At 34.4% G+C, this 26,988-nt stretch overlaps 1 protein-coding gene across 1 annotated transcript in view; it reads right to left on the bottom strand.

Moving 5' to 3' along the window:
- LOC150106613 (protein SSUH2 homolog) overlaps positions 1-26,988 on the bottom strand; it is a gene marked incomplete at its 5' end in the record, with an annotated part of 284,249 nt that overhangs the window by 146,677 nt on the left and 110,584 nt on the right. The window contains 2 exons of the mRNA XM_090393441.1: positions 369-498; positions 23,078-23,150. Coding sequence (XP_090249567.1) covers positions 369-498; positions 23,078-23,150 — 203 coding nt within the window. The remainder of the gene's footprint in view (positions 1-368; positions 499-23,077; positions 23,151-26,988) is intronic.

The raw sequence follows: 26,988 nt of genomic DNA, 5'->3' as shown, positions 1-26,988 counted from the left end.
GAAGCAGACTCCAGCTGAAAAGACATGCCATTTCTCCAGGTTTAACCACACTACTAATGGATGTTAGTAGTGTGGTTAAGTAGTGTCTTAGTTTTGTAAGTAGTGTCTAAGACACTACTTACACAGATTCCATATCCTGGAATCAGCATCATGCACTTGTAGTCCACACCTTCAACAAGCACTGGAATCATAAATTACTGATATCATGTGAATTATATGGTGATTATATGGTGTTAATATATGGATATATAAAAATATAAATACAAATGTTAACCAGTACTTGTAAGCTACATGTGCATAATAACAATACACATATATAGCAAGAAAGAAAATCCTGTCTTCTAAATATTATAAAAAAGATCACTTACATGAAAAGCTGAGGAATGATTCAATTTTGTAATAGCCATATCTCTAGCTGCACTTTTACCATAACAACAATGAGTAGAAACATCTGTAAGAAGAGCTTTTCTTGCTTCTTGTTCTGTCAGTTGATGAGTACTAAATAATGAAAAGAGCAGTAGTTATTAATCAGATCATTACTGTTTATGAGATACAATTTTATGTTCGTATATACAAGGAGGGGGGGATACTCCAAAATAACCAGAATTATTTTTTTAAAATATTTTATTAAAGTTTATAATAATATATTTTAGTCTCCTTCAAAGTACTCTCCATGTGCCCCAACGTTTTTTTTTTTCCGCTGCTGAAATATTGACTGATTAGGTCCCCCTTAAATTTCCATTTATGTAAGTTTTGGTATAAATGTAGAAAATGGCTACCCTTCCAATCAGTTAGTTGTATGCAAAGTTTCCAAAATGTGATTGGAAAGGCATGGTTTTCATATAATTAATAATCTAATTTGATTTTTATGTTCTTTTCTTCTGACAGGTATTTTGTATCCTGTTTCCCCCAATATACAGTAAGTTATAGGATCAGTTAATTTGATGCGCCCCGAGTAAGCTAAAGAGAAAGGGAATCCTTAGAGGAGTTAAATATGCTTTTTTTAAGAGAGAGAGAGAGAGAGAGGGTCTGGTCTGGGTAGTATAGAGTAGAGAGAGAGAGAGTCTGTGTGTGTGTGTGCGTGTGTGTGTGTGTGTAAGGGAGATATAAAAGTGTTATTCAGATGAGATTTGGTAAAGCATTCAGCTTTCTTCTTCAATACTGTTTACATAAGGAACACTTATGGCCATATCTTTTTTTTCATTCGTAGATGTCTTTGTGGAATATTTGTTGATTTTTTAATAACCATTTTTACGAAATGGTTTCATATTTCCATTTCATTTTTTGAAGCTTGTTTATCAGTAGTTTTTTGTAATATGAATCCTACTCACAAAAGAATGTAAGCTTGCCACACATTCAGCATTGTGGGAGAAAATTGACAATAATCATAAATTAAAGATGCCAAGAAATTATATTCTTGGTTTAATCCTTTATCCAAGTGTAAGCAAACAAAGTTTGCACCTGAAGTATTTTCAGGACAGTGCAACTCGTATATAGAGGGTAATGAACTTAACATCAGTTGCCTTGGTATTCCATAATGCAAAGCACATATCCTTATGGACATGTATAATGCCATGCATTTTGGGGAAGGATCACTACCCAGACCAGTTTCAACCTTTATTGAGGTCTCATCAGTGGGAGCCAGACCCAGAGGTGATACCAAGGTTGAAGTAATGCAGAAGTCATATATACATATACGAGTAGCCAAAAGGTGTCACACCTTATTATTAAAATACTCTGGATTAGAGATAGTTGTTGGAAATTTTTCCACTTGGTTATACTAAGTTTTAAAAGAGGTATACCATGAGTAGACATATCGATACAAAATTAATAATGGAAAAAACTCACATACAAAGATTATTTAATAGTATAATTTTCGCCTGTGTGTCACAGGCATCTTCAGTACATTAAGCTCAAATTAAACAATAACTGACAATTCCAAAAAGCGCCACCTAAGTAGCTGGTGTAAGATAACTAAAAAGGTCAATAACTTTCCTAAAAATAAAAAAATAAAAAATAAATACAAAATAAAAATAAAAATAAATAAAAAAATTATTAAAAAAATCAATACAATAAAAAGTTAGGAAAGATTAGCTGATTTGTAAAGTACTATCTCCCATAAAGGGGATAGACGTAAGCGGTCGGATCTGTTTAAGTTAGGAGAATGAAGTAGAGTTTCATGTTTCTTTATAAAGGCGTTCCATGAGAAACTGACTTTTGTGAAGAACTCTTGTCTTTCTCCAATGAACTCTGTGTCTAGTGGAGATAGCATGTTCTGCAAGTCCAGACTTTTCAGGTTTAAAGTATTCAATATAAGATTGGTGTTCTTCTAGCTGAATAGAGGTAGATCTTCCCGTTTGTCCGAAATAAGATAATCCACAAGAGCACGGAATCTGGTAGACACCTGGATGATTAAGATGTGGAAGCTTGTCCTTAGGAGAAGTGAGAAAAGTGGAGATTTTTCTAAACGGTCGAAAGGCAACAAAAATATTCAGTGGTTTTAAAACTTTTGCTATACGTTCACTGATGCCTTGTACATAAGGGATAGTAATGCACGTTATTTCTTCTGTGTTTGAAGAGGAAGACATATTAAAACTACTCAAAGTTCTTTTAATGAAGCAATTCTTATAACCATTAGACAGTTTCTCATGGAATGCCTTTATAAAGAAACATGTGAAACTCTACTTCATTCTCCTAACTTTAACAGATCCAACCGCTTACGTCTATCCCCTTTATGGGAGATAGTACTTTACAAATCAGCTAATCTTTCCTAACTTTTTATTGTATTGATTTTTTTTTATAATTTTTTTTTAATTTTTTTTTAGGAAAGTTATTGACCTTTTTAGTTATCTTACACCAGCTACTTAGGTGGTGCTTTTTGGAATTTTCAGTTATTGTTTAATTTGAGCTTAATATACTGAAGATGCCTGTGACACACAGGTGAAAATTATACTATTAAATAATCTTTGTACGTGAGTTATTTCTGTTATTAATTTTGTATAGAACTTGGTTATGCTATAAAATGAATTAAATATGATGAATTAAATATAAATTAAATATGACTTCTGCATTACTTCAACCTTGGTATCACCTCTGAGTCGGGTTCCCACTGATGGGATCTCAATAAAGGTAAAAATCGGTCTGGGTAGTGACCCTTCTCATAATGCACAGCATTATACATGTCCATAAGGATATGTACTTTGCATTATGGGATACTAAGGGAAGTGATGTGAAGTCATTAGCCTCTATATACGAGATGCCCTGTCCTGAAAATACTTAAGGTGCAAACTATATTTTTGCTTATGCTTGGATAAAGGATTAAACCAAAAATATAAGTTCTTGGCATCTTTAATTTATAGTATAACCAAGTGGAAAAATTTCTTACAATAATCATCTATTAACTAAAATAGGTAGAATAGATAGTTACAGCTCTTGTTTTAAAGGATGCTAATGAGGCCTAGTTTTTTGTTGGGTAGGATGGTGTTGGTGGTAGATATAGATGTGCATGTACAGATAGCCAGTAGGAAGGACACAGAAAAGGAAATATATTTTGGTTTTGATTTCAATAGTGAATTATATACATTGATTTTGTTATTCAAAAGGTTTTCATATGAAACTCAGTGAAAGGAGAAAGTCTATGACTATAACCTTCGTTGACCGAGTGGTTAGCATATCTGCTCTCCAGCCAAAAGGTTGGGAGTTTGAATCCTGCTATGGGCATGGATGTTTGTGATTGTCTAAGAAAATACTAGTAGTGGTGGTTGGTGTAAATGATGAAAGTAGTTGCGGTTGGTAGCTTGGCAGAGTGGTGGAGAAGGAGAGCTGTAAAGTAGAAGCCCTCCCTCGATGAGTCCTTGGACTCGCTGGAGGTGTTATGTAATAGTAATAATAGTAATAAAAAAATAAATAAATAAGGCCATAACATTTTGGATGGGAATGTGTAAGGGAAGAAGAATATAATTAATTGGGACATTTCTAAGTAGGGCAATGTCACAAATGACCAATTTGTCATTGCTTCTCAGTGTAATATTTTCATTTTGTCTATGGAGTATTGTTTTTTTTTTCATACATTTTCTATATCATATAAAATATGGCTTAAATAGAAATTTAAGGAGGCTAGTGGGGCCCTAATCAATCAGCCTCACCTCAACTAATATAATGTGATAAAATTTCCAGAATTTGGATGGACCACATCCTTACATATCTCTAATATTCAGCCTACATCCTTGAACATTCCTGTATAGTTCTCTAATTATATAATACCTTTCATTAAATTGCAAAATAATGGAAGGGCAACAATTTTCAAATATGGCTCTAGCAATATTCTCTCTAATTTTTGTCAGCTTATGTATGCATGGAAACCTTTTGTGCACAAATTTCTGTTTGACTCATACTCAATGTGTGCAATAATCTATGCTCACAGTAATGAAGGTTCACAAGCCATTAACTCTTGATTTGATATTTTTTATTTATTTATTTATTTTATTTTTTTATTTTATGTTGAGCCCATACACAGGAGGTTGGTTGGTCAACCTATAGTTAGTACATTAGTACCGTGTATGGGTAGCAGGTTGAGAAAGGAAGAATTTGTTTATATTTGATTTGAATGACTTTGAATTGTATTCCTTGGGAAACACAGCAGGTGGGAGGCTGTTCCACAGTGCCGCAGTTGCAGGGATGAAGGAAGAGGAAGAGTATACTCGTATGACGCTTACTGCCGGCAACGAGATTACTGTACTGACCTTGAAGAAGTGAAAATGCTTGGCTTGTGGAGCTAGCATCAAAACTGTGTATTCTCATAGATGGTATATGCTCTGCACAAGCCAACTATGAGTATACTCGTATGATGCTTACCGCTGGCAACGAGATTACCGTACTAACCTTGAAGAAGTGAAATTGCTCGGCATACGGGAACAGACTATGCCGAAGTAGCGTGGCAGCGAACGTGTTAAAATAACTTTTAAGGACCAGGCATAATGAAGGAATGCTGTTCAGTGTTGGCTCCACTGTGTACAAGCCCACACTTGCTAGATTTTTGGTAATGGAAGTAGTACCAGTATTCATTTCTTCATTGAGTGCCTGGCTTATACAAAACACAAAAGGTGATATTCACATTGGATTTGATAAATGATAAGCAGACAGAGAGAGAGAGTTTATTGTTATTATTATTATCAAACCTCCATGGAGTCAAAACACTCATTACAGGAGGTCCTATTGCATAACACTCTCATGTAATGCTTTCCAATTATCCACTACTCTCCATGCGAAAAAACCTACTACTCACCCCCCCCCCCCCCACTACACTTACACCTTCCTTATACAGGGTAGTTCAAAATTCCACGTACAAACTTTGAGGGGAGGTAGAGAACCTCAAATCAACCATATTCACATAGAAAAGCATGACCGGAAATGCCACCTGAAAGTGATAGGTGGTGCTGTTCGCCAGCGCTCCAAGTGAGCAATTGGAGCTTCCTCATTCAAGCTTTTGATGTTGTACGAAGAACATGCATCGTTTTACGAATGCTGAGATGGCAGACATGCACCTCATTTATGGGTTAGCTGACGGTAATGGATGAGCCGCTGTACGAATGTATCGTGAAAAGTACCCAAACAGATGTGTACTGCATCACTAAATGGTTGTGCATTTGCATCAGAATTTGTGTGACTATGTATCATTCAGGGATCGCAAGCATGATAGTGGGCAGCCACGATTGACTCGAAATCCCACCATGGAAGAGGTGTTGCATGTGATGGACAATAATCCAGAGACAAGTACACATGACGTTGCCTCTGCTATCCAGTGTATTGCACATTTTGCACTCTGAGTCCTTACCCATTTCATCTGCAGCAGGTCCAGTTACTGATGGCTGAAGATTAACCTTGATGTGTGGAATTCATGCAGTGGTTTCTGCAGAAAAGTGCTGTAGATCCAGATTTTCCAACTTGTGTTTTGTTCATGGATGAAGCTTCATTTACCTGTGAAGGGGGTCTTTGTGTGGGTTCTCATGGGACCCATGAGAACCCACACGCTGTGCGATCACATGCTGCACAACAATGCTTCGCCATTAATGTATGGGCAGGTATCGTCGCTGACTGTTTAGTCGGCCCAAACCTGTTACCACCTCGATTGGACTTCCAGAAGTATTGGACCTTTCTGGAAGAAGTTCTGCCAGATTTACTGAACAATGTTCCAATGACTGTGCATCGGCAGATGTGGTTCCAACACGATGGGGCTCCAGCCCATTCTGGCATTTCTGTGCATCAGTATTTGGACCTTTGGGGTTCGATGGATTGGGCATGGTGGACCCGTTGCATGGCCCCATGCAAACCTGATTTATCGAGCATTGATTTCTTTCTGTGGGGGGACCCTTAAAACCATGGTGTATGAAATGCCTGTTGCCTCTGACATGGACCTTGTGGCAAGAATCGCCATTGCTGCTGCTAATATCCAGGAACCTACAGGTATTTTTGAAAATGTATGGTGTCAGGCATGCATTACTGCTAATGGTCGTACCTTTGAGCACCAGATGTAAAACCATATTATGTATTCAACTACTATTGAACTCAAAAGATATATTTTGGTGATTATACCACATTTTTTATTATTCAGTTATACAAAATACTGAAATAATAGTTCCCGACAAGTTTCGTAAATCGTAGGATTTACATCTTCAGGGGTTAATAGTATAACTTAAAGTTTAAACAAGAGAATTAATAAATACAAATCATAACTGTCTGGCTATTCATAAACTCAAATAACAGAATGCAGATATAAAACGTTATTGACGTTGAACAATACTGGATGATGTCACGTGTTCTTGTTCTTGTTCATACAGTCCGAGCTCAGATTGAGGTAGATTTTTTATTAGAGTTGACCACACTTGATGGAAAATTAAGCCTTGATTTTTATTGCATTAGGTTGGGTTTTTCAGCATATTAGCAGCTTCTTTAAATTTTCTTATATAACTGTTGTTTTCTATGTATGACATCGTCGTTTTTTGCCAGAGTACATCGTGTCCAGTGGAAGTAGTATGGAAAGCAAGACCCGTTTTTTGTTCTCTTTTGTATTGTATGTCTTTTTGATGTTCAGCCATGCGTATTTCTCCAGATCTTCCTGTCTGTCCTATGTAAAATCCCGCAAGAGCAATGGATTTTGTAGACTCCTGGTTTTTTAAGAGGATGATGAGGTGGTTTTGGTGGATGTAGGAATCTTGAGATTTTTTCCATAGGAAGGAAGGCTACTTTTATGTTGTGTTTGTTCATTAATTTGGCTAGCTTATCTGTAACATTTTTGATATAAGGAAGCGAGATTGCGTTTTTGTAATCCTGTTTTATTGTGTTGTTAGTTGGAGGCATTTTAAGGATTCTCTTGATGGTTTTTGTTTCATACCCATTCTGTTGGAGGATCTGTGTTAAGTATTTTAGTTCTTCATTACATCTTTCTTGTGTGCTGGAGATATTGTATGCTCTCTCTCGAAGAGTTTTAATTAAGCTTATTTTTTGTGAAGGATGGTGGTGTGAGGTTGCATTTAGAAATCTTCCAGTGTTTGTCGGCTTCCTATATATACTGAGAAGGAGAGTTTACTTTCTTCATTAATTTCTAATAGAATATCCAGAAAATGAAGTTTTCTATTTTTTTCTTGTTCTAAAGTGAATTTTATGGTGCTGTGCAAATTGTTGAGATAATCTTTGAAATTGATAAGTTCATCTGTTGTTCCATTGAATATGATGAAAATATCGTCTGCATAGCGTAGCCATATTTTTTGTTTTTTTATGGTAATTCTTAAGAGCATTGTTTTCAAATTTTTCCATAAATAGGTTTGCTAATACCAGTGATAATGATGAACCCATGGCCAGTCCTTCTTTTTGTTCCCAGATTCTGTCTTGATAGGTGAAAAAAAGTATTGTCTATACAATGTTTAAAGAGATTTAAGATGTCAGGAGGGAAGAGGTCTTCTAGGAGATTCAAAATTTCTTGTCTCGGGATGTTTGTAAACAAGCTAATAATGTCTAGACTTGGTAAGATGTCTGTTGGACCAATATGTATATCTTTCACTTTTTCTATGAAATGTTTACTATTTTTTATGATGGAAGATGTTTCTCCTATATGTTGTGAAATCATGTTGGTGAGGTATTTCGCCAAGTTGGAAGTCGGTGAATCTCTTCCATCTACTATTGGTCTTAAAGGTATATCTGTCTTATGGATCTTTGGAACATCATATATTCTTGGTATCAAAGGATGTTTTGATTGTAAGAATTTTTTAAGTTCTTCCGTCCAGAGAGGCACTTTTTTTATTAGATCATTTGTTTTTTTTGTGTGTCTGCCAAGTCAGGTCTCTGTCTAAGGGTTTGTATCTTCCAGGCGACTTTTAAAAAACCAGGAGTCTACAAAATCCATTGCTCTTGCGGGATTTGCTACGTAGGACAGACAGGAAGATCTGGAGAAATACGCATGGCTGAACACCAAAAAGATGTACAATACAAGAGAACAAAAAAACGGGTCTTGCTTTCCATACCACTTCCACTGGACACGATGTACTCTGGCAAAAAATGACGATGTCATACATAGAAAACAACAGTTATATAAGAAAATTTAAAGAAGCTGCTAATATGCTGAAAAACCCAACCCAATGCAATAAAAATCAAGGTTTAATTCTCCATCAAGTGTGGTCAGCTCTAATAAAAAATCTACCTCAATCTGAGCTCAGACTGCATGAACGAGAACAAGAACACGTGACATCGTCCAGTATTGTTCAACGTTAATAATGTTTTATATCTGCATTCTGTTATTTGAGTTTTGGATCTATGAAGATTTATGAATAGCCAGACGGTTATGATTTGTATTTATTAATTCTCTTGTTTAAACTTTAAGTTATACTATTAACCCCTGAAGATGTAAATCCTACAATTTATGAAACTTGTCGGGAACTATTATTTCAGTATTTTGTATAACTGAATAATAAAAAATGTGGTACAATCACCGAAATATATTTTTTGAACCAATTAGCCACAAAAGTCTACGCCTGCTGCTATTGAACTGTTCAGTTAAGCCTAATAAAGTTTTTTACACTACTTACTGCCTTGTGTTATTTCTGTATCTTTGTATCCCTGTTAGTATCTTCCGGTGGCATTTCCAGTCATGCTTTTCTTTGTGAATATGGTTGATTTTGATGTTCTCTACCTCCCCTCAAAGTTTGTAAGTGGAATTTTGAACCACCCTGTATAGCTTTCAGGAATAGCTGTTTGTTCTTTCTCTGTCTATACCACTCCACCACTCTATGAAAACCTTTTCCACATTAATCTAATAATAATCCCTTACCAAATTATATGCTTCAATCGTATCCCCTCCACCCTCCTATCCATCAGACTCTGCAATTTGCATTAGCTCAATCTTTCTTCATATGTGACATTTCAGAACCAAAAATCATCTTAGTCAATTGTCTTCTGGACACCCTTTTCAATATCTCCTCATTCTTTTGAAAACCACGTAAACAAATCTGTGCCTAGTAATCCATATCTGGCCTGATCAAAGCTTTATATAATCAAACCATAATCCCCTTACTTTTACATGTCAGTGTTCTCACCATCACTGCCCTAATATGTTGTGATTTCCTCACAATTTTATCAATGTGTCCCCTAAATTTTAGGTTCTTATCTACATTTCTGGATGAGCCTCTGCTGTTATAAGATGTTCCCACCAATTATATATTCTGGATCCTATCTGTTTTCCAAATTTTAAAACCTTACACTCAATGATGCAGAGGATACTAATGTGTCCTCTGTAACACTAACATGAGGGACAGTATAACCATACATGGTTATACTGTCCCTCACAATGTTAGCAATGATTCCTAAATTTTAAGTCATTATTTACTATCACTTCCAGATCCCTTTCCTCCTCCACATTCTCTAAGATATCCCACTAACTGTATACTCTGCATTCCCTCTTTGCTTCTGAAATTTTAAAATCTTACACTTTGCAACACTGAACTATGAGTCCCACTCACTTACCTAGTCACCCAGTCTGTTCATCTTGTAAAACCACAACATATGATTTACTTCTCATTTCCAACATTGCATCACCTGCAAACTACTGCATGTTTCCATTTAAATGTTTCCCAGTATGATTAGCACACAGGTTAAACAAAAAAAAAAAAAAAAAAATCAGCTCATGCCCTTTAATCCTCTATAGAGAATAGGTGAGGCCATTGCACAAGTTAAACAATGATCATAAAATGTTATACTTTGCAACATGGAACTAGAAACCTCATTCACCCAGTCTTATAGAGCCACAACATCTGCTCTACTTCTCACAGTTCTTTTCAATATTGCATCATCTGCAAACAACTGCATATCGCCATTCAAACATTTCTCAATATCATTGACATATAAGTTAGAGAGCAATGATCCCAAAACATAATCATGTGGCATACCATAGTCACTTTCCTCTTCTGGAATATTATTCCCCCCCCCCCCCATACATAACTTGCTGAAACCTATCAGACTTCCAATCTCCTATCCAACAAATTAATCTGTTTATCCAACCATATCTGTTCCAATTTAATTACCAACTTGTCATGCAGTAACCTATCAAATGCCTTTTCAAAATCTAAATATACCTCTAGTCCTCACTAACCTCTCTAATACTTTAACCCCCCCCCCACACACACACTGGCCTATACTTCAAAGCCTCCTTATCACCTCTCTTAGGAAGAGGAACAATTTCCAGAGTTGTGAAAGATTGGAATGCCTTGCCTGAGTGTGGTTCTGCAGAGAATTTGAGTGTGTTTAAGGCATGGTATGATGAGCTGTATGTATGATAAAAGGACCTTCTAGATGAGTCTTTGACTGCATGGGATCTTGGGGTAATAATAATAAAAATAATAATTTTGCCCTCTTTTCACTCTTTTGGAATTTGACCTAATGTAAGACATGTTAAATAAGTAAATCAAGTCAGTTATTAATTCCCTGGAACATTCCCTCAAAACACATGGTGATATATATCATTAAGTCCTACTGCTTTATTAACATCAAGTTTACTAAATACCTTATAGGCCACTTGTTCAGTCACCATCAATCCCCTCTGCTTTCTTCTACTCCCTCCCTTCCCAGCGCACTCTAGCTTTGCATGGTGTCATATTCATGACACCTTTATTAATATATACTATATTAAATGGATACGAGGGTAGTCTGAAATGTTCTTGGCCTAATAATGAAAAAACGAATTTATAATATCAAAATTATTTTTATTTTTCAACATAATCTCCCTTAAAACTAATACATTTATTCCAGCAATGCTAAATGCCATTATCCCATTCCTGTAATGGTTCTCAGTAAGATCTGCAAAATACCCCTCTACAGCTGCAATCACCTCTTGATTTGAATAAAAACACTGATCAGTGAGGAAGACTTTTAGTTTTGGGAAGAGATAGAAGTCAGAGGGAGCCAAATCTGGGGAATATGGTGGGTGTTCCAACAATTTATAGTGCAGATCCCTTAATTTTTCCATTGCCAAAACACCTTTGTGGGCAGGCGCATTGTCCTGATGAAAGATCATTTTTCTTCTGCAAACCAGGTCTTTTCTCATGCATTTTTTCATCTAGTCTGGTTAAAAGATCGGAATAATGTTCCCTGGTTATTGTTTTACCCTTTTCAAGATATGTAATAAACAAAATGCCTTTAGCATCCCAAAACATCGATGCCATAACTTTTCCTGCTGATGGAACTGACTGTCTTCTTTGGTGCTAAACAACTGGCTTGTGTCCACTGTTTTGACTGCTGTTTGGATTCTGGTATGTAATGGTGAATCCAAGTCTCATCCATAGTAATAAATCGATGCACAAAATCAGTTTTATTCTTGTTAAAACACGCCAAACACGGTTCAGAGATTTTCATGCGAGTGTTTTTTTGATCTGCTGTGATCAAGCGTGGCACCCATCTTGCACAAAGCTTTTTCATTTGCAATTCTTCATCCAAAATATATCCTACACGTTCTTTTGAAATGCCTATAGTCTCAGCAATTTCACACACTTTGACTTGCCAGTCATCTAATACCATATTGTGCACTTGATGAATAATTTCTGGCGTTGTTACACTTTTTGGATGTCCTTCACTTGGATCATCTTCAAGGCTGGTATGGCCACGTTTAAACTCGGCAGCCTATTTCTTCATTGTCAAAAACAAAGGAGAAGAATGCCCATAATCTTTTATGATCTTCGAATGAATTTCTTTTGCCTTTAAACCTCCTTTTACAAAGAATTTTATAATGGCGTGATACCCAATTTTATCCATTTCAAGGGATATAGACAACAGTTTTGCTTCAAACAGCTGTATAAAACAAACTACTTGATAGAATGACTTGCAATTTCACATGGATGCTTATGACAGATATACCAACTTAAAAAAAAAATCTTGCCGATGGTGTTGCCATCTATAGTCAAGGCCGAGAACTTTTCAGACTACCATCATATATCCTCTACAACAGTTGTTTTCATCCTACAATTTTCACCAACTAATACCATCTTTCCATAATGATTCTTTCTACTACTGTTCACATATTCAAAAGAACTCCCTGGGATTTTTTGTTTGGCTTCACTCACTAACTGCTGCTCATACTGCACTTCTGCTATCCATACCATGTGAGTCACCTTCCATGTCTGACCTTTGTATTTGATATATAAGTAAATGTCTAGCAAATAAGAAAAGGGTTATTCATTATGGCTGATTTCAATATGGTAATATAGACTTGAATGAAGAGATGACATTCTGGATCAAGTGAATGAATTTCTTGAGTTCTTGATGGACTACTTTAGGCAGTATATAGTAAATGAGGACATGTTGGCAGGAAACTAAAATTTTATTAATAAGGGGAAAAGAAACAAACAAAAAAAAAAAAAAAACATTAGTACAAGATATTTTCTAGTGACAAGTTTATAAACACATTAATTTCATATTCCCTTATATTTAAAGAAATGTATAAGAAAGCATGAAATTCAGATAAAAATAGAATGAGTAAGAAGGGAACTTTTATTCAACTCTGGAAGTTGAGTAAAAGTGTGGTTAGCAAGGATGTAATGACTGGATTTTTTGCTTTGAGAGTGGTGAACAAATAGAATTGGTTAATGATATCAAAATAATAACAATAATAATTAAAATAATATTTATCCACTTTGGTGTTTATGAAGTTCATTGTCTAGATAGGTAAGAGAGTAGAAATTCAACTTCCATACATTTCATGGAAGATTAATTTCTACTCTAAACTAATCAGAATAATCACATATCCAGTATTTTCATGCAGACGGGGAAATTTAATTTCACTGTTTATGCAATTCAGAATATAACACAATCCTTTTAGTTTTTAGCTTTTTTTTGCAGTATTATAGGCAAGAATAGAGTTAAATTCATTTAAGTATATATAAATGACAATCAAAATTGTTATAAAATTTGGCAGATAACAATTTAAACCCTAAAATAATTACTAATATGACACCTTCCATCATAAGGTTAAAATTGCATGAAATTGATTTAAATTATTTATTAGGTATATAACATTCAAATACATGAAGACTATCATTTCAGATGATGTCAGCAATAAACCTACATGCTTACATTTGTGATAATGAAAAGAGAAGGAGTGACCCCATTCCACACAAAAATAAGTTTTTTTTTTTTTTTTTTTAAATAGTACATTAAGTACCATTCTTGGCAGCAAAACACAACGTAAAAAATAAAATGACATATCATGCAGATACATTGAAAGCTATCCTTTACTGGCTGCTAAATTTGGCTTAACTTATGAAGTTTTAAAATAGCACCCAGAAAGTTTATAGATAGTTTGGGCAAAATAATTTTCCCTGTTACTTACTAAAAATACACAGTTATGTTTTTATTTCATTAAAAATGTAATTTTTTAAGTAAGAAACTAACTAGAACTAAGATTACTTTCTCTTGCATTAGCAACAGTTCAAGAGAAAATAATCAAATACAATCTAAATATACGGTACAAACATTAAGAAGAAGAAAATATAAAAACAACAGAAGCAATAAGAAGAGATGGGAAACAAAGTGGAGAAAGAGAGAGAGCTTTTAATGCAGTTCTAGGTAAAAGTACAGTATGCAAAAATGTACATTCTTGACTATTATCTACATCACTGTTTAGGGCACTCACACAAACACAAATATGAAACAAGTTCAGTTACCTAATAAGAGAATTATTCAAATATTCATTACATTTCAGCAACCTCTGTTCTCAATGCAGGCTTCAAAGATGCAAATGAGGCTACATAATTATTTGTAAAAATATGCCTTGTAACATTTCTGAATAGAGGAGCTGATTTTAGAACAGAGGAATTAACATGTAAGAGGTTTACTAAAATAAAGAGCCAAAAGGCTTAGGTTTGGCTATGTAAAACTATATAAGTAAAGTGGATATTAGATTCAGCATTATTTCAAAGCTGAGTGTAGAAACTATGAAAGTTTCATAGAAATAAGTTGAACAGAGAGCTTACAGGAATACTCACTGGCATTCATGAGTTGCCTAGCACAGACTACTTAGAAAACATAGGCACTGCTCAAGCGTTTATATATTCACTTTCTATTAGTCCATTTTAATAAAGTTTCACTGGCCTGACAGCTGTTTCGAACTGGTTGGTTCTCCTCAGAGATCAGGCAGATACTTAAGTAAAGCCCTCTCTAAAAATTAGGAGATCACCTAATTTTTAGAGAGAGGGCTTTACTTAAGTATCTTTACCACTTTATCACTCCCTATGAGTGACCGAAAGATCATCCAGCTCAACGTTGGTCCCATTATCTTAACTTCTACTTTTGCTAGAAAATAAGGGGATAAACATCCTTTGTTGTTTTATAGCCAGTAAGTGAAACTAAAGATTGATAACTACGATCTATAAGTTTCATGCCGAAAAACTATCGGCGAAGGCAATTCGAAGTAAAGGTGGAGTAAGCTCCCTCACTATTCTTGATATTTTCTCATAATGTAAAACATAGCTCCTAGGAGATGTAATACTGTCATTACATTATGAGGAGAGGTCACTACCCAGACCGGTTTCAACTTTTTTTGAGGTCTCATCAGTGAGTAGGTCTACGTTTATCCCCTTATTTTCTATATTAAGGTGCCAGAAAACTAGCCATTTGGCCTTTTATCTTAACTAAAATATAATTACACCTTTATGGCATTCGTATAGTGAAGGTATGTAAGTTCTTTTCACTAAGCTTTGATATCTTCCAGGTCTACCTACTCACTGATGAGACCTCAAAAAAAAAAAGGTTGAAACCGGTCTGGGTAGTGACCTCTCCTCATAATGTAACGACAGTATTACATCTCCTAGGAGCTGTGTTTTACATTATGAGAAAATATCAAGAATAGTGAGGGAGCTTGCTCCACCTTTACTTCGAATTGCCTTCGCCGATAGTTTTTCGGCATGAAACTTATAGATTGTAGTTATCGATCTTTAGTTTCGCTTACTGGCTATAAAACAAGAAAGGATGTTTATCCCTTTATTTTCTATATTAAGGTGCCAGAAAACTAGCCATTTGGCTTTTTATCTACTTTTGCTGTTGCAGTTCTTTGGCTATCAACAGTAATATCCTTCCTCCCATCCAATTCCATCTATCATCTCTGAAAATACAACACCTCTAACATTCTATGCTTATAACTATATGATCATCTATCAACCATGTTTCATGGATGTTAATAATTTTTGGTTAAGTAGAACTGATAAATGCCAAAAACTCCTCCCCTTATTTCTGTTGATTCTGGCATTCACATGCATGTATTTCAATGTCCATTTAAATCACAATTACCCTTGTATGATTTAATTACAAACCTATTTAGATTCAAAACCTGTAAAACTGTCTTCAGCACTGCATGATCATTTTAGTACTCACAATCATTTGTCCCAAAAGAAGCAGGACCCACATTTGACTACATCCTCTCCCTTCTAGCTTCTCTCAGTTTGCACTTCTCATCCCTTCACTGACCAACACTTTCTCATATCTAACTTCAAAACCATTCAAGTGCAACCCATGGCAGGTATAACTCCTTTCTTCTATCAAATTCACTGCATTATCCTCATTTGTGATTCTGGCTATTCTTCTCAATTTGTTCTTATCATATTGTGGTAGTTGATTCACAATCTTAATGCTCACCATTCCTTTTGTGCTTCTTCCAGCAACTGTTTCATATCTTCTCTTATTGCATATTTCTGAACTTTCAAATCATTTGTGCCTGCCATAACAATCACTAGCTCCTCTTTAAATACTAAAAACTTAACTGTTAGTTACAGAAAGAGGAAGTGAAAAAGCAGATTTCTGAATAGAGGAGTTGATTTTAGAATAAAGGAATTAAAATAGCTCATCTCACTCATTTTTCCTTTCCTTCTCCTTCTTGCTGTATCACATGCCAATCACTTCTCATTTTGGTTGAGTTTAATTTTGTCCTGTTTAAGGACTCTGAGCGAGTGTGCTTTTTTCTCTCCTCACTGCCACCTTGTCACTCACATGACCTTTAAGTCTTGTGACTTAAAGGTCATGTGAGTTTTAGACTTGAGTTCAAGTTCTTCATCATTAACATCCACCATTTCATTTTCCTGTTTTTAACATATCTTGTATTCCTGGCACTCACTGACAAAACATTTCTGAAACACCCTCTATCCACTCTCACTTTCATACCATAAGCAATTCACCATTAGTAATGACATGCTATATCACATAACATCCTTCATGTTAAACTATTTGAACAAGAATGTCTTGGTTGCCATTGTTTTTGTTCATATCGGTTCCATGTGAAACACTGCTTATGCAATATACATTAACAAATCTTGCAGAAGAAACACACTCAATTACATACTCATAAAATAAAGAAAATATTATCAATAATATCATAAAATATTTCCTAAAACAAAATCTCATATCTGTATGTCATGCGCACCTTGTAACATTCCACTCTTTATTGTAATATATATTATATTGTTAAGTATTAATAATATAAAATTGGCCAGAAATTGAATCTAAATATTTATAATGATGCATATGACTGACATTAGTGCTTGCCATTTGTTGACATCATAGCAGAGAAATTCTAGAACCCAAAGAAAATTCCTTTATTGCATGGAAGAGATTTTGGACAAGGTACAAGAAACTACTGAAAAAGTATGAATAATAACAGCAAACATAGCATCATGCTGGTATGACTTTGGCAATGGGAGAATGCTAGGAATAAAAGCTGGCAAATAGTGTGTGTGTAGGGGGGGAGAGAGAGAGAGAGAGAGTGTGTGTGTGTTGTGTGTGTTAAGACATAAGTTACTAATGGGGTTCTATAAGATTGACACAAAAGAACTTTTTCGATACACAATAAAAGCCTATGATCTCTCTCTCTCTCTCTCTCTCACACACACACACACACACACACACACACACACACACACACACACACACACACACACACACACACACACACACACACACACACATTGTGTGTGTGATTCATAGGCTTTTACTCGGTTGTTGTGATACATTTTAAAACATAGATTTAATGACTTAAAAAACTGAGATAACTTATAAAGATTTTAATGAGAATAATACAACTAGTTTCGGCTTATAACAGCCTTCCTCAGGTATTCATAAAGGAAAAGAATAGTAATAAACATTGAAGTATCTAAAAAAACTGGAAATTACAGGTAAAAATTGCCACACATAATTGATACATAAAAAACGTATTTTTTCAAGTTGTTCTAACAGGCATGCCATTGTTTATTGCAAGTGTGCATGCAGGCTCATGCGAATGCCAATACTGAATAACTGCAGCATGGCTATCTGGAATGTTATAACTCAAATTGTTGTTTAAGTGGACAGGGTTCAGCAGGATTTCCCTTGATTCTACAATTTTTCTCTCAAACTCATCATCACAGTGAAAAATATTTTCTGATCTATCCCAGCAAACGGAGTGGCTTTGTTGATCATCATTAGGATTATTTGAAAAAAGAACATGACTGGATAATGCAGTTGCATGAGATCTTTTGTAAGAGATGTCTCTCTTATGCTCTTCTATACGTTGTTCAACAGTGAAGCCCGTATTAATCCTGAAAAATTTGTAGTGAACAAATCTTCTCATATTTTAACAGATGCATTCCTAGCAAAGGTCTCAATTTCATTCCCTCATCAAAAATTTATCCCTAAAGAATCTCTTCTTACAAAAATAGAAAAGGCAAGTTCACTCATTCCTAATCATTTGGCAAAACTTCTTCGTATTGAATTGATTCTCATTATCAATAATGCTAAACCTCCAACAGATAATATTTCTCTGGCTGAAAGACAAGCCCTAAAAATCTAAAACAGAACAGTAACATTATTATTTTACCTGCGGATAAAGGCAATTCCACAGTCATCCTCAACTCTGAAGATTACCACAACAAAATGCTTCAATTACTTGAAGATAATTCAACATATTCAATTCTTCAGGAAGATCCTACAAGAGAATTACAAAACCGTACAAACAACTTGTTAAAGACTACGAGTGAACTTCCTCATTATGTTCGCCTCTCTTTACGCTCTCTACATCCTCTTATCCTATGCATCTATTGGAGTTCCCAAAATACATAAAGAAAACATCCCTCTTCGCCCAATTGTGGAAGGAATTAACTCACCTATATAAACTTTCAAAATATCTAGCAAAGTACCTCAAGTGTTTCTCCAATAAATCTTGATCTTTCATCAAAAACACCACAGATTTTGTTTCTCATATAAAAGATATTCCCATCAATGAAAATGACATTCTAGCAAGTTTTGACATTATATCTTTATTTACTAACGTTCCTACAGACGAGGTACTTACATTACTAAAGGACAAATTATCCAAAAAAATGTTTGCTTTATTAAAACATTGCATTCGTTCTAGTTACTTCAGACATCAGGACTCCGTTTATCAACAAAAACAAGGCCTTGTTTTTGTTGATAAACAAAAACAAGTCCCCAGTTCTAGCTAACATCTTCCTTGAAGATTTTGAAACGAAAGCCATATCTTCCTTCTCATTTAAACCAAAAGTTTGGAAATGATATGTTGATGATATTTTTATTATTTGGAATTACGGGCACACATCTCTCATAGATTTTCTTCATCATCTAAACATCCAAAATCCTAATATAAAATTTACTGCTGATCTAGAAAATAATAACTCCTTACCTTTCCTGGATGTCATGCTTACACGATGCTCTGAAAGATTAAAAATCTCTATATACAGAAAACCTACTCATACTAATAGATATCTGCATAATCTTTCTCATCATTTTCCACCACAAAAACTTGGAACTATATCTACCTTAGGACACAGAGCACGTTCTCTCTTGAATGAACCAGATGAACTACAAAAAGAAATAAATCACCTCACTCTTATCTTTAAACAAAATGGATACTCTGAAAAAACGATTAAGAAATTTCTTCTGGATCCTCCTAGGCAGTGCACAACAGAAACTATTAATTTTAAAGGTAGCATCTCCATTCCATACATTAGCACAGTCTCTAAAAAATTAGCTAAAGTCCTTAAAAAATACAATATCAGAACGTTCTTCACCACACCTCCTAAAATCCATTCTCTAATCAGCCATCCAATGCCTACTCATCACAACCTAAAATATTCAGGTGTATATAAATTATGGTATGATTGCAATATCCCTTATTTTGGACAAACTAACACATCTATTGAACAACATATAGAAGAGCATAAGAGAGACATCTCTTAAAAGATCTCATGCAACTGCGTTATCCAGTCATGTTTTTTTTTTTTTTTTTCAAATAATCCTAATGATGATCAACAAAGCTACTCTATTTGCTGGGATAGATTAGAAAATATTTTTCGCTGTGATGATGAGTTTGAGAGAAAAATTGTAGAATCAAGGGAAATCCTGCTGAACCCTGTCCACTTAAACAACAATTTGAGTTATAACATCCCAGATAGCCATGCTGCAGTTATTCAATATTGGCATCATGTGAGCCTGCACGCACACTTGCAATAAACAATGACACACCTGTTAGAACAACTTGAAAAAATACAACGTTTTTTTATGTATCAATTATGTGTGGCAATTTTTACCTGTAATTTTCAGTTTTTTTAGATACTTCAATGTTTATTACTATTCTTTTCCTTTATGAATACCTGAGGAAGGCTGTTATAAGCCGAAACTAGTTGTATTATTCTTATTAAAAATCTTTATAAGTTATCTCGATTTTTTAAGTCATCAAATCTATGTTTTAAAAAATATATATATACCTATATATATATATATATATATACAGAGAGAGGACTAGGTGTGTAAGAATGTTAAAAAGTTTGAAGAGTGGTGAATAAGTGGAATGAATTGCCAGAAGTAGTTGTAGTGCTCTGACTGTTGATGAGTAATGTAAATAGGTTAGGTCTAATGAGTATTGTGTGTATAAAGGTTAGTGCAAGTTTCCTGTGATAAGTCTTCTGACTCAATAGAGAAATCCATATAATAATAATAATAATAATAATGAGTTTGTATAATTTAGCTGAGCTTGATGCACAGCTTTATTTTATTTCATAGTTTAAATGGAAAGAAAGTGTGTGAGAGTGAATTCATTATTATTAATTTACAGTTCAATGACTTTTTGTAGATATAATTGCTAATGAATAAAGTATGAATTTACTGTAAATAATTTCTGACTGATTAAATTATTATTTTGATCTATTTCTGACTTCAAGTAGAATAATTAGGATAAACTTCCTTTATACTGAACTAAACATTAAGGTCTGAGATCAGTAACAGCATTTTCAAAGGATGAACTGGATAGTATTCTAAAATTTAAAAAGAAGTAACAGATACAGATAAATCATCAATAAATTTATTTTTTCACAAAGTTCATACCTCATAAAAAAAGCATTTGCCTAAATCCTTAAAACTCTCAGAGATCACTCACAAATAGTGACTAATATCTGAGGATTTTCAGAAAATTTTAGGTTCACTTTCATGTTCAGTTTGTTTCGGGTCATTTCTATCATCATCTACAGAAAAATTCCTATATTATCATAAATAAAATAGCATAAAATCATAAAATATTATTATTACTACAGAATGTTTGTGGAGGACTAGGATGCATCTTGTGTGGTGAGGTCCAATCTAGATCATACCATATTATTACTAATTCAGAGTCAATTCGTATACTTATGAACTTAATGCATTCTCCATCCTTTCCAGCAATGCATTCCACTTACATTTTCTTTCTTTATTTAGGAAAAATGCCATGAAGCGCTTTTGTTGTTTTTTTTTAGATTGCTTTTATTTTTAACTTTTACATTTTTGCTGCCATATTATCACAGACAAGCAGAGGTTTATTCTGTAAGTAATTTTTCAATAACTAAAAACATAACAAAATATATCTTTTGGTATGTATGGATTAATACTCCATTAGGGCCACATCTGGCTAATGGCATGATCACATTGCAACCATGGTATTGTTTGTACTGTTTCCATCAAAAGTTTAGATTCAAGTAGTTCAACCCATGCACCTGGAACTCGTCACTAAATTTCATTCATTTTGTTAAACCTTTTTTTTATTTTGAAAATTTAAATTTCATAATCTTTTTTCTACTATATGAATATTAGATTAGTATAAATAAAAATGTATTTAACATTTTTTAAAAATGCTTCATATGTTTGTAATTTATTATAATGTAAATCATAGGTGGCGAACAGCAGGCCCGCGGGTCGCATGCGGCCTGCGGCAGGATAAAAACTATATTAAATTATATGTATTATCAATTTAGCTATTACTTTTGACTGCAGATTTTCTGATTGATATACTAGTTATATTCATTATTTCTGATGATGGAAACAATTTATATTCTCAACATGGAATCAAAATTGCTTTAAAAAGATTACTCAATTTATAAAATCTACTGCTTCTCTGTGCGAGTTGTAGTAGTGGGAGTGGTACATTTCTATGTGCTCCAGAGTAACGCATCATTGAAAGTCACTTGCTCTGCTCTGGTTACAGTGATCAGTTTCAGAAACTCAGTTTCACAGTTAGCAGTATTATTGTTGCAGTTTGTGTCCCCTGGTCAGTTACTTTAGCCTTTGTGTATTATAAGTAAGAAATGTAGGATCTGTGAAGAAAACAGTCATTTCAGGAGAAATGGGAAAATGAATTTCGGTTTATAAACAATAACGACAACAAACCACAGTGTCTTGTGTGTTTGCAAGTACATGTTACGAATATCGTCATCATCGTTGAAAATCGACTTTGATGAACTTGTTGCCATATATGAACATGCACAGCGTTCTCATTAAGTTGTGTTACATGTAAAAAAAAACAGAAATATGTAATTAAATTTAATTTAACAACTTATATTTTAAAAAATCAAGTATTTAATATTGTTCTCCCAGTAGTAAAATGATTTAACAAATATAGTAATTCAATACATATAACTATTGCCTTGAAAAAATGCAGAGTTTATTTTTATTTAAGTTCTGTCTAAAAGTGTGTGGCCTGTGTCGCTACCACCCATCATATATTGGCCCTAACATAGAATGAAGTTAGCCATGCCTGATGTAAATGTTAAAAATATAAATACCTTTATAATTATTATTCAGGTTTCAATAAAATATTATTATTATTATTATTATTATTATTATTATTATTTGACACCTCCAGGGAGTCCAAGGACTCATCAAGGGAGGGCACCTGCTCTACAACTCTGTCTCCACTACTCAATCCACCAACTGACTGCAACTACACCAATGCCATTTACCGCCAACCACCACAACTAGTATTTCCACAGACACTCACAAACATAAATGCCCACAGCAGGATTTGAACCCACAGCCTTTTGGCTGGAGAGCGGATACCCTAACCATTCGGCCAGTCAGACCGGCGATTGTAACTACTCTCAACCTTTGCCTGAGAAACAGAGGAGGGGGGGTATGCCAGTGTTATTAAACTTTTAAAAGGTGAATGCAAGTACTGTTAGTTTGGAAAACATTGTTTTAGAATAATATTAATAAGACAAAGGTTCTAAACAGCAAACATTGAAAGACAAATATAACACACCTTGGCAAAGGATCCCTTTGAAGTTCTTCATTGTTTTTTGGCATCTTTGGAACAGCAGGTGGAGGAATCTCAACTGTATTAAAAGATAATGATGGGGTCAATAAAATGAATGCTACATAATTCTAATGAATGTTTAATATTTAATATTGCTTTTAATGAAAGAAATAAAGTAATTTTGTTATTTGGATATACATATTTTTCACTGCAGGGTTATTAAAAATATCTGAACTCTTATACAAACTTCAGAATTTTTTTAAACTTAAGTTTATTCTAAAAATCAAAAATTTTTATTTTTGTAATGTGAGTTTTGTCATTCATTACCAGAGCTGACTTTATTAAGTTGCCCACACAGAAAAAAGCTTTTATCTCTGGAATGATATGTTTATATTCTTGCATCTATTATTAAAGATGAAATTAGAAATTATCAAGAAACAATGGAAAAATTATGGACAGTGTACAATCATTTTGAATATTTCTGTCCAAAAGCATATGAGCTATAGTGACTCAGACAAATTTGGACATGTTAGACCTGAGATATATCATGTAACAGTAATTCCAGATGTGATAAAACTTATGAAAATGGACGTTAACTGCAATTATGTCATGCTTTTGGTGTGAGTTTCTTTATCAAAAAAACTCTCTCTTTTAAGTGTTCTATACTGGATATTTCTCCACATGCTTAGAAGCATGTTATGCAGTAATACAACAAAAAAAAAAAAAATTAGGGAATAGATATAAAATATAGAAGGAAAATAAGTCCTATTTATGATGCCACAGCTGTGGTATATGGAAAAAAATTTCCATATACCACAGCTGCTAGAGACATAAGCCATTGAACCAAATTTCCACACCCTTAGTTTTTTTTTTTGTCTTATACATTATATTTGAGATTCACTGATTATCTATAAATATTATTATTATACACTTAAGAAGTTTCAGGATTCCTGGTAAGAGATCATGATTATCTAATACAACACATATCATACTGCATAACTGAACTCATCAACTGTTTCCACACTTGCCACATTCTCTGGAAATGCACTTCATATACCCCAGACATTACAGCAAGAAACATGCTCTCTCTCTCTCTCTCTCTCTCTATCCTTTTTTCAAACTCTCTTTGTATATTATTATTATTATTGCACACATACCCCCACAGAGTCAAACTCATGTGGAAGACCCACACTATCCTATTGTATCGTTCCTTAAATGTTGACTGAACAAAGTATTCACAACAGATTTTACCACATTCCTCTCATTCACCACTCCCAAGTGAAAAATCCCTTGCTAATAACACATTCACTCAGTTTCCGGGAATGACTACTTGTTCCATTCATCTAACTATGTGTTGAAAACTTTTCTCTGCATCAATCCTATAAAATCCTTTTAGTAACTTAAACATTTTTATCATATTCCACTTTTCTGCCTATCAACCAACTCCAGCAACCCAGAGACATATGACCCATTCTTGTAGGTAGCATTCCACAGACCACTTACCATCTTGGTCACTGGCCAGGGATACTTAACATCATTTCCTCATCCCCATGAAAAAAAAAAAAAAAACCACGGTGACCATACCTGTGCAGAATGCAGAAATGTGAAAGAACAGTGAACTGTTAGAGTGAATGAAAAGAAGGAAAGCAATAATGTATGTGAAAAGTGTATTTATAGGTGAGAACATTTTGAAATGGTAGCTAGCATCACCAATAGCATACAAAAATTACATGGGAGTGTTAGTGGAAGAGCTAAGGAAAGGGTTGATGAAAAGTGAAATGAAAAGTTTGACTGATGTGAATATGGTGGAAAAAGTTAGTATTAAGAAAAAGAGAGTTAAAGGATAATCGTATAGCAATGTATGGGGGAATCAATCATTAGAAGTGATGACTAATGAACACAAAAACATGCTTTCCCAGTGGAACTGAAACTAATAACTGATCCTTGCAGAGAAAGAAAGAACAGAAATCAGAATTAGTGGTAGCTGTGGGCACAAATGACTCATTTGGTGAAAAAAAAAAGAATGTCGATAGAAACTTGAAGAAGTTATTGTGGCAGATAAAGGATAATAGTGTTGTTGGAAAAGTCGTTTGTGTATTGCCCAGATATGACAATAATGAACTGAGATGGAGAGCAGATATAATAAATAGCAAGATGGCTGAGTTGTATGTGAAGCACAGGAAGTTCAGTTTATGAATCTATGGATTAATTTGAAGGAAAGATGGAATGGTTTAAACATGATGGATTGCTTTTGAATTGGTTTGATGTTTGGCATTTAGAAAGGCTATTGTTTCTGAGAAGGCACAGAATCAAGAGGTTAATGTACCTAACAATCTAAGGATGCTAGTGAAGCAGGATAGCACACCTAAACTGGTTATACAACAGGAGGAAATGGATAAGAGGTTGAAGATGTAGTTGTAGCAGCATAAGGTGATGGAATGCATAGAAGTGAAGATGAGACAGGTATGAATGGCAATCAGAGTCAGGATCAGGGAAATCGTAGTGGTCAGACTGACAGAGGTGTAGTATATCAGCAAGAGAGAGAATGTTGGTATTCATAGTATTCAAAATGAGAGAGAGAGAGAGAGCTGAATTTGTTGCAATGATTGAGTCAGTATGCCTAAAATAATCAGTATAAGTGAAACAGGTTGTCGGATGATGTGATGTCAGGAACAGAAATGGAAGGATATACATTTTTCTGGAAGGACATAAAGGTGAAAAGAGGAGGATTAATACTGTTAATGATTGCAGAGGAATTGGGTCTGCAGAGTGGAAGTTGATAGAACATGTGTGGAATTTGAATCTATGTGATGTGAAGTTAAAATTAACAGGCTAGTATATCTAATAGGATACTGCTATAGGTCAGGGAATGTAGAGAATACTGATTGTGAAATGTTTAGCCAAATTGATTGGGCATGTAAAAAGAAACTGATCCTGATGGGAGAATTTAATTATAGGAATATAGAATTGAAGAAGGAGATAGTGGACAGGAACAAGGAGAGTGAGTGTGTTGAATTTCTGAGGGATAAATATCTTAAGCAGCATGTGACCAAAGCAAACTAGAGAGTTTTAAGAGTTTTGGATTTCGTGATAACTTCACAAGATGTAGTTGTTAATGAGGTGTTGACACTGCTGCCAGTTGGTGAGATTGATCATGAAGTACTTGTTTGGGAAGTAGTGAAACAATAAAAGATTACTCCCAAAAAAGGACATATGTGAAATTATAAGGCAGATGATTATGGGCAGGTCTATATTAACCAGCATTCAATACATTGAGTTATGAAAAAGGTGTTAACAGTGAATGGGAACTCATAAGACAGATCAGACATGAGTAACATATAACTGCATACTAAGGGTTAAACAAAGGCAATAAGATCCATGAGCAGTATAAAGTGCAGGCTATGAAGTTGACAAGCATGGTAAAGAAAAAAAAAAATGCACTGTGAGAGAAGATTGGCTGGTTAGTCCAAGGTTAATTCAAGGGAATTCTTCTGCTTATGGTGAGCAAGAGTAGGAATATAACTATGATAAGTTGACACTGGTGGATAATCATGGCAGCAGAGTGACCATTGCAAAGGATATAGTGGAATTATCAAACACTTTATTAGTGTATATCATTGACCTCATTATTTAATGAAAGTCTTGCAGTGGGTAAAGTACCTAAGGAATGGAAAGAAAGCAGAATAGCACCACTCCACGAGCATGGTTTAGGACAGAAGTTTCCAATTATAGACCAGTCTGTATATCTGAAGTTATAGTCAAGGTGTTGGAGAGATTAGTTAGGAATAGAATACAAGATTGGGTTGACAGACATAGTATCTTTATGATGGCCAGAATGGATTTGAAAAGAGTAGGTCTTGTTTTAGCAACCTACTTGCATTTTATAATAAGATAATGAGTGTGTTAGATAAGGGAGA

The sequence above is a fragment of the Typopeltis vanoorti genome, chromosome 5 (genome assembly GCF_054136105.1).
Source record: "Typopeltis vanoorti isolate ZY-2024b chromosome 5, IOZ_Tvanoo_1.0, whole genome shotgun sequence".
NCBI lineage: Eukaryota > Metazoa > Arthropoda > Arachnida > Uropygi > Thelyphonidae > Typopeltis > Typopeltis vanoorti.
This window is presented reverse-complemented; position numbering and strand designations above follow the sequence as displayed.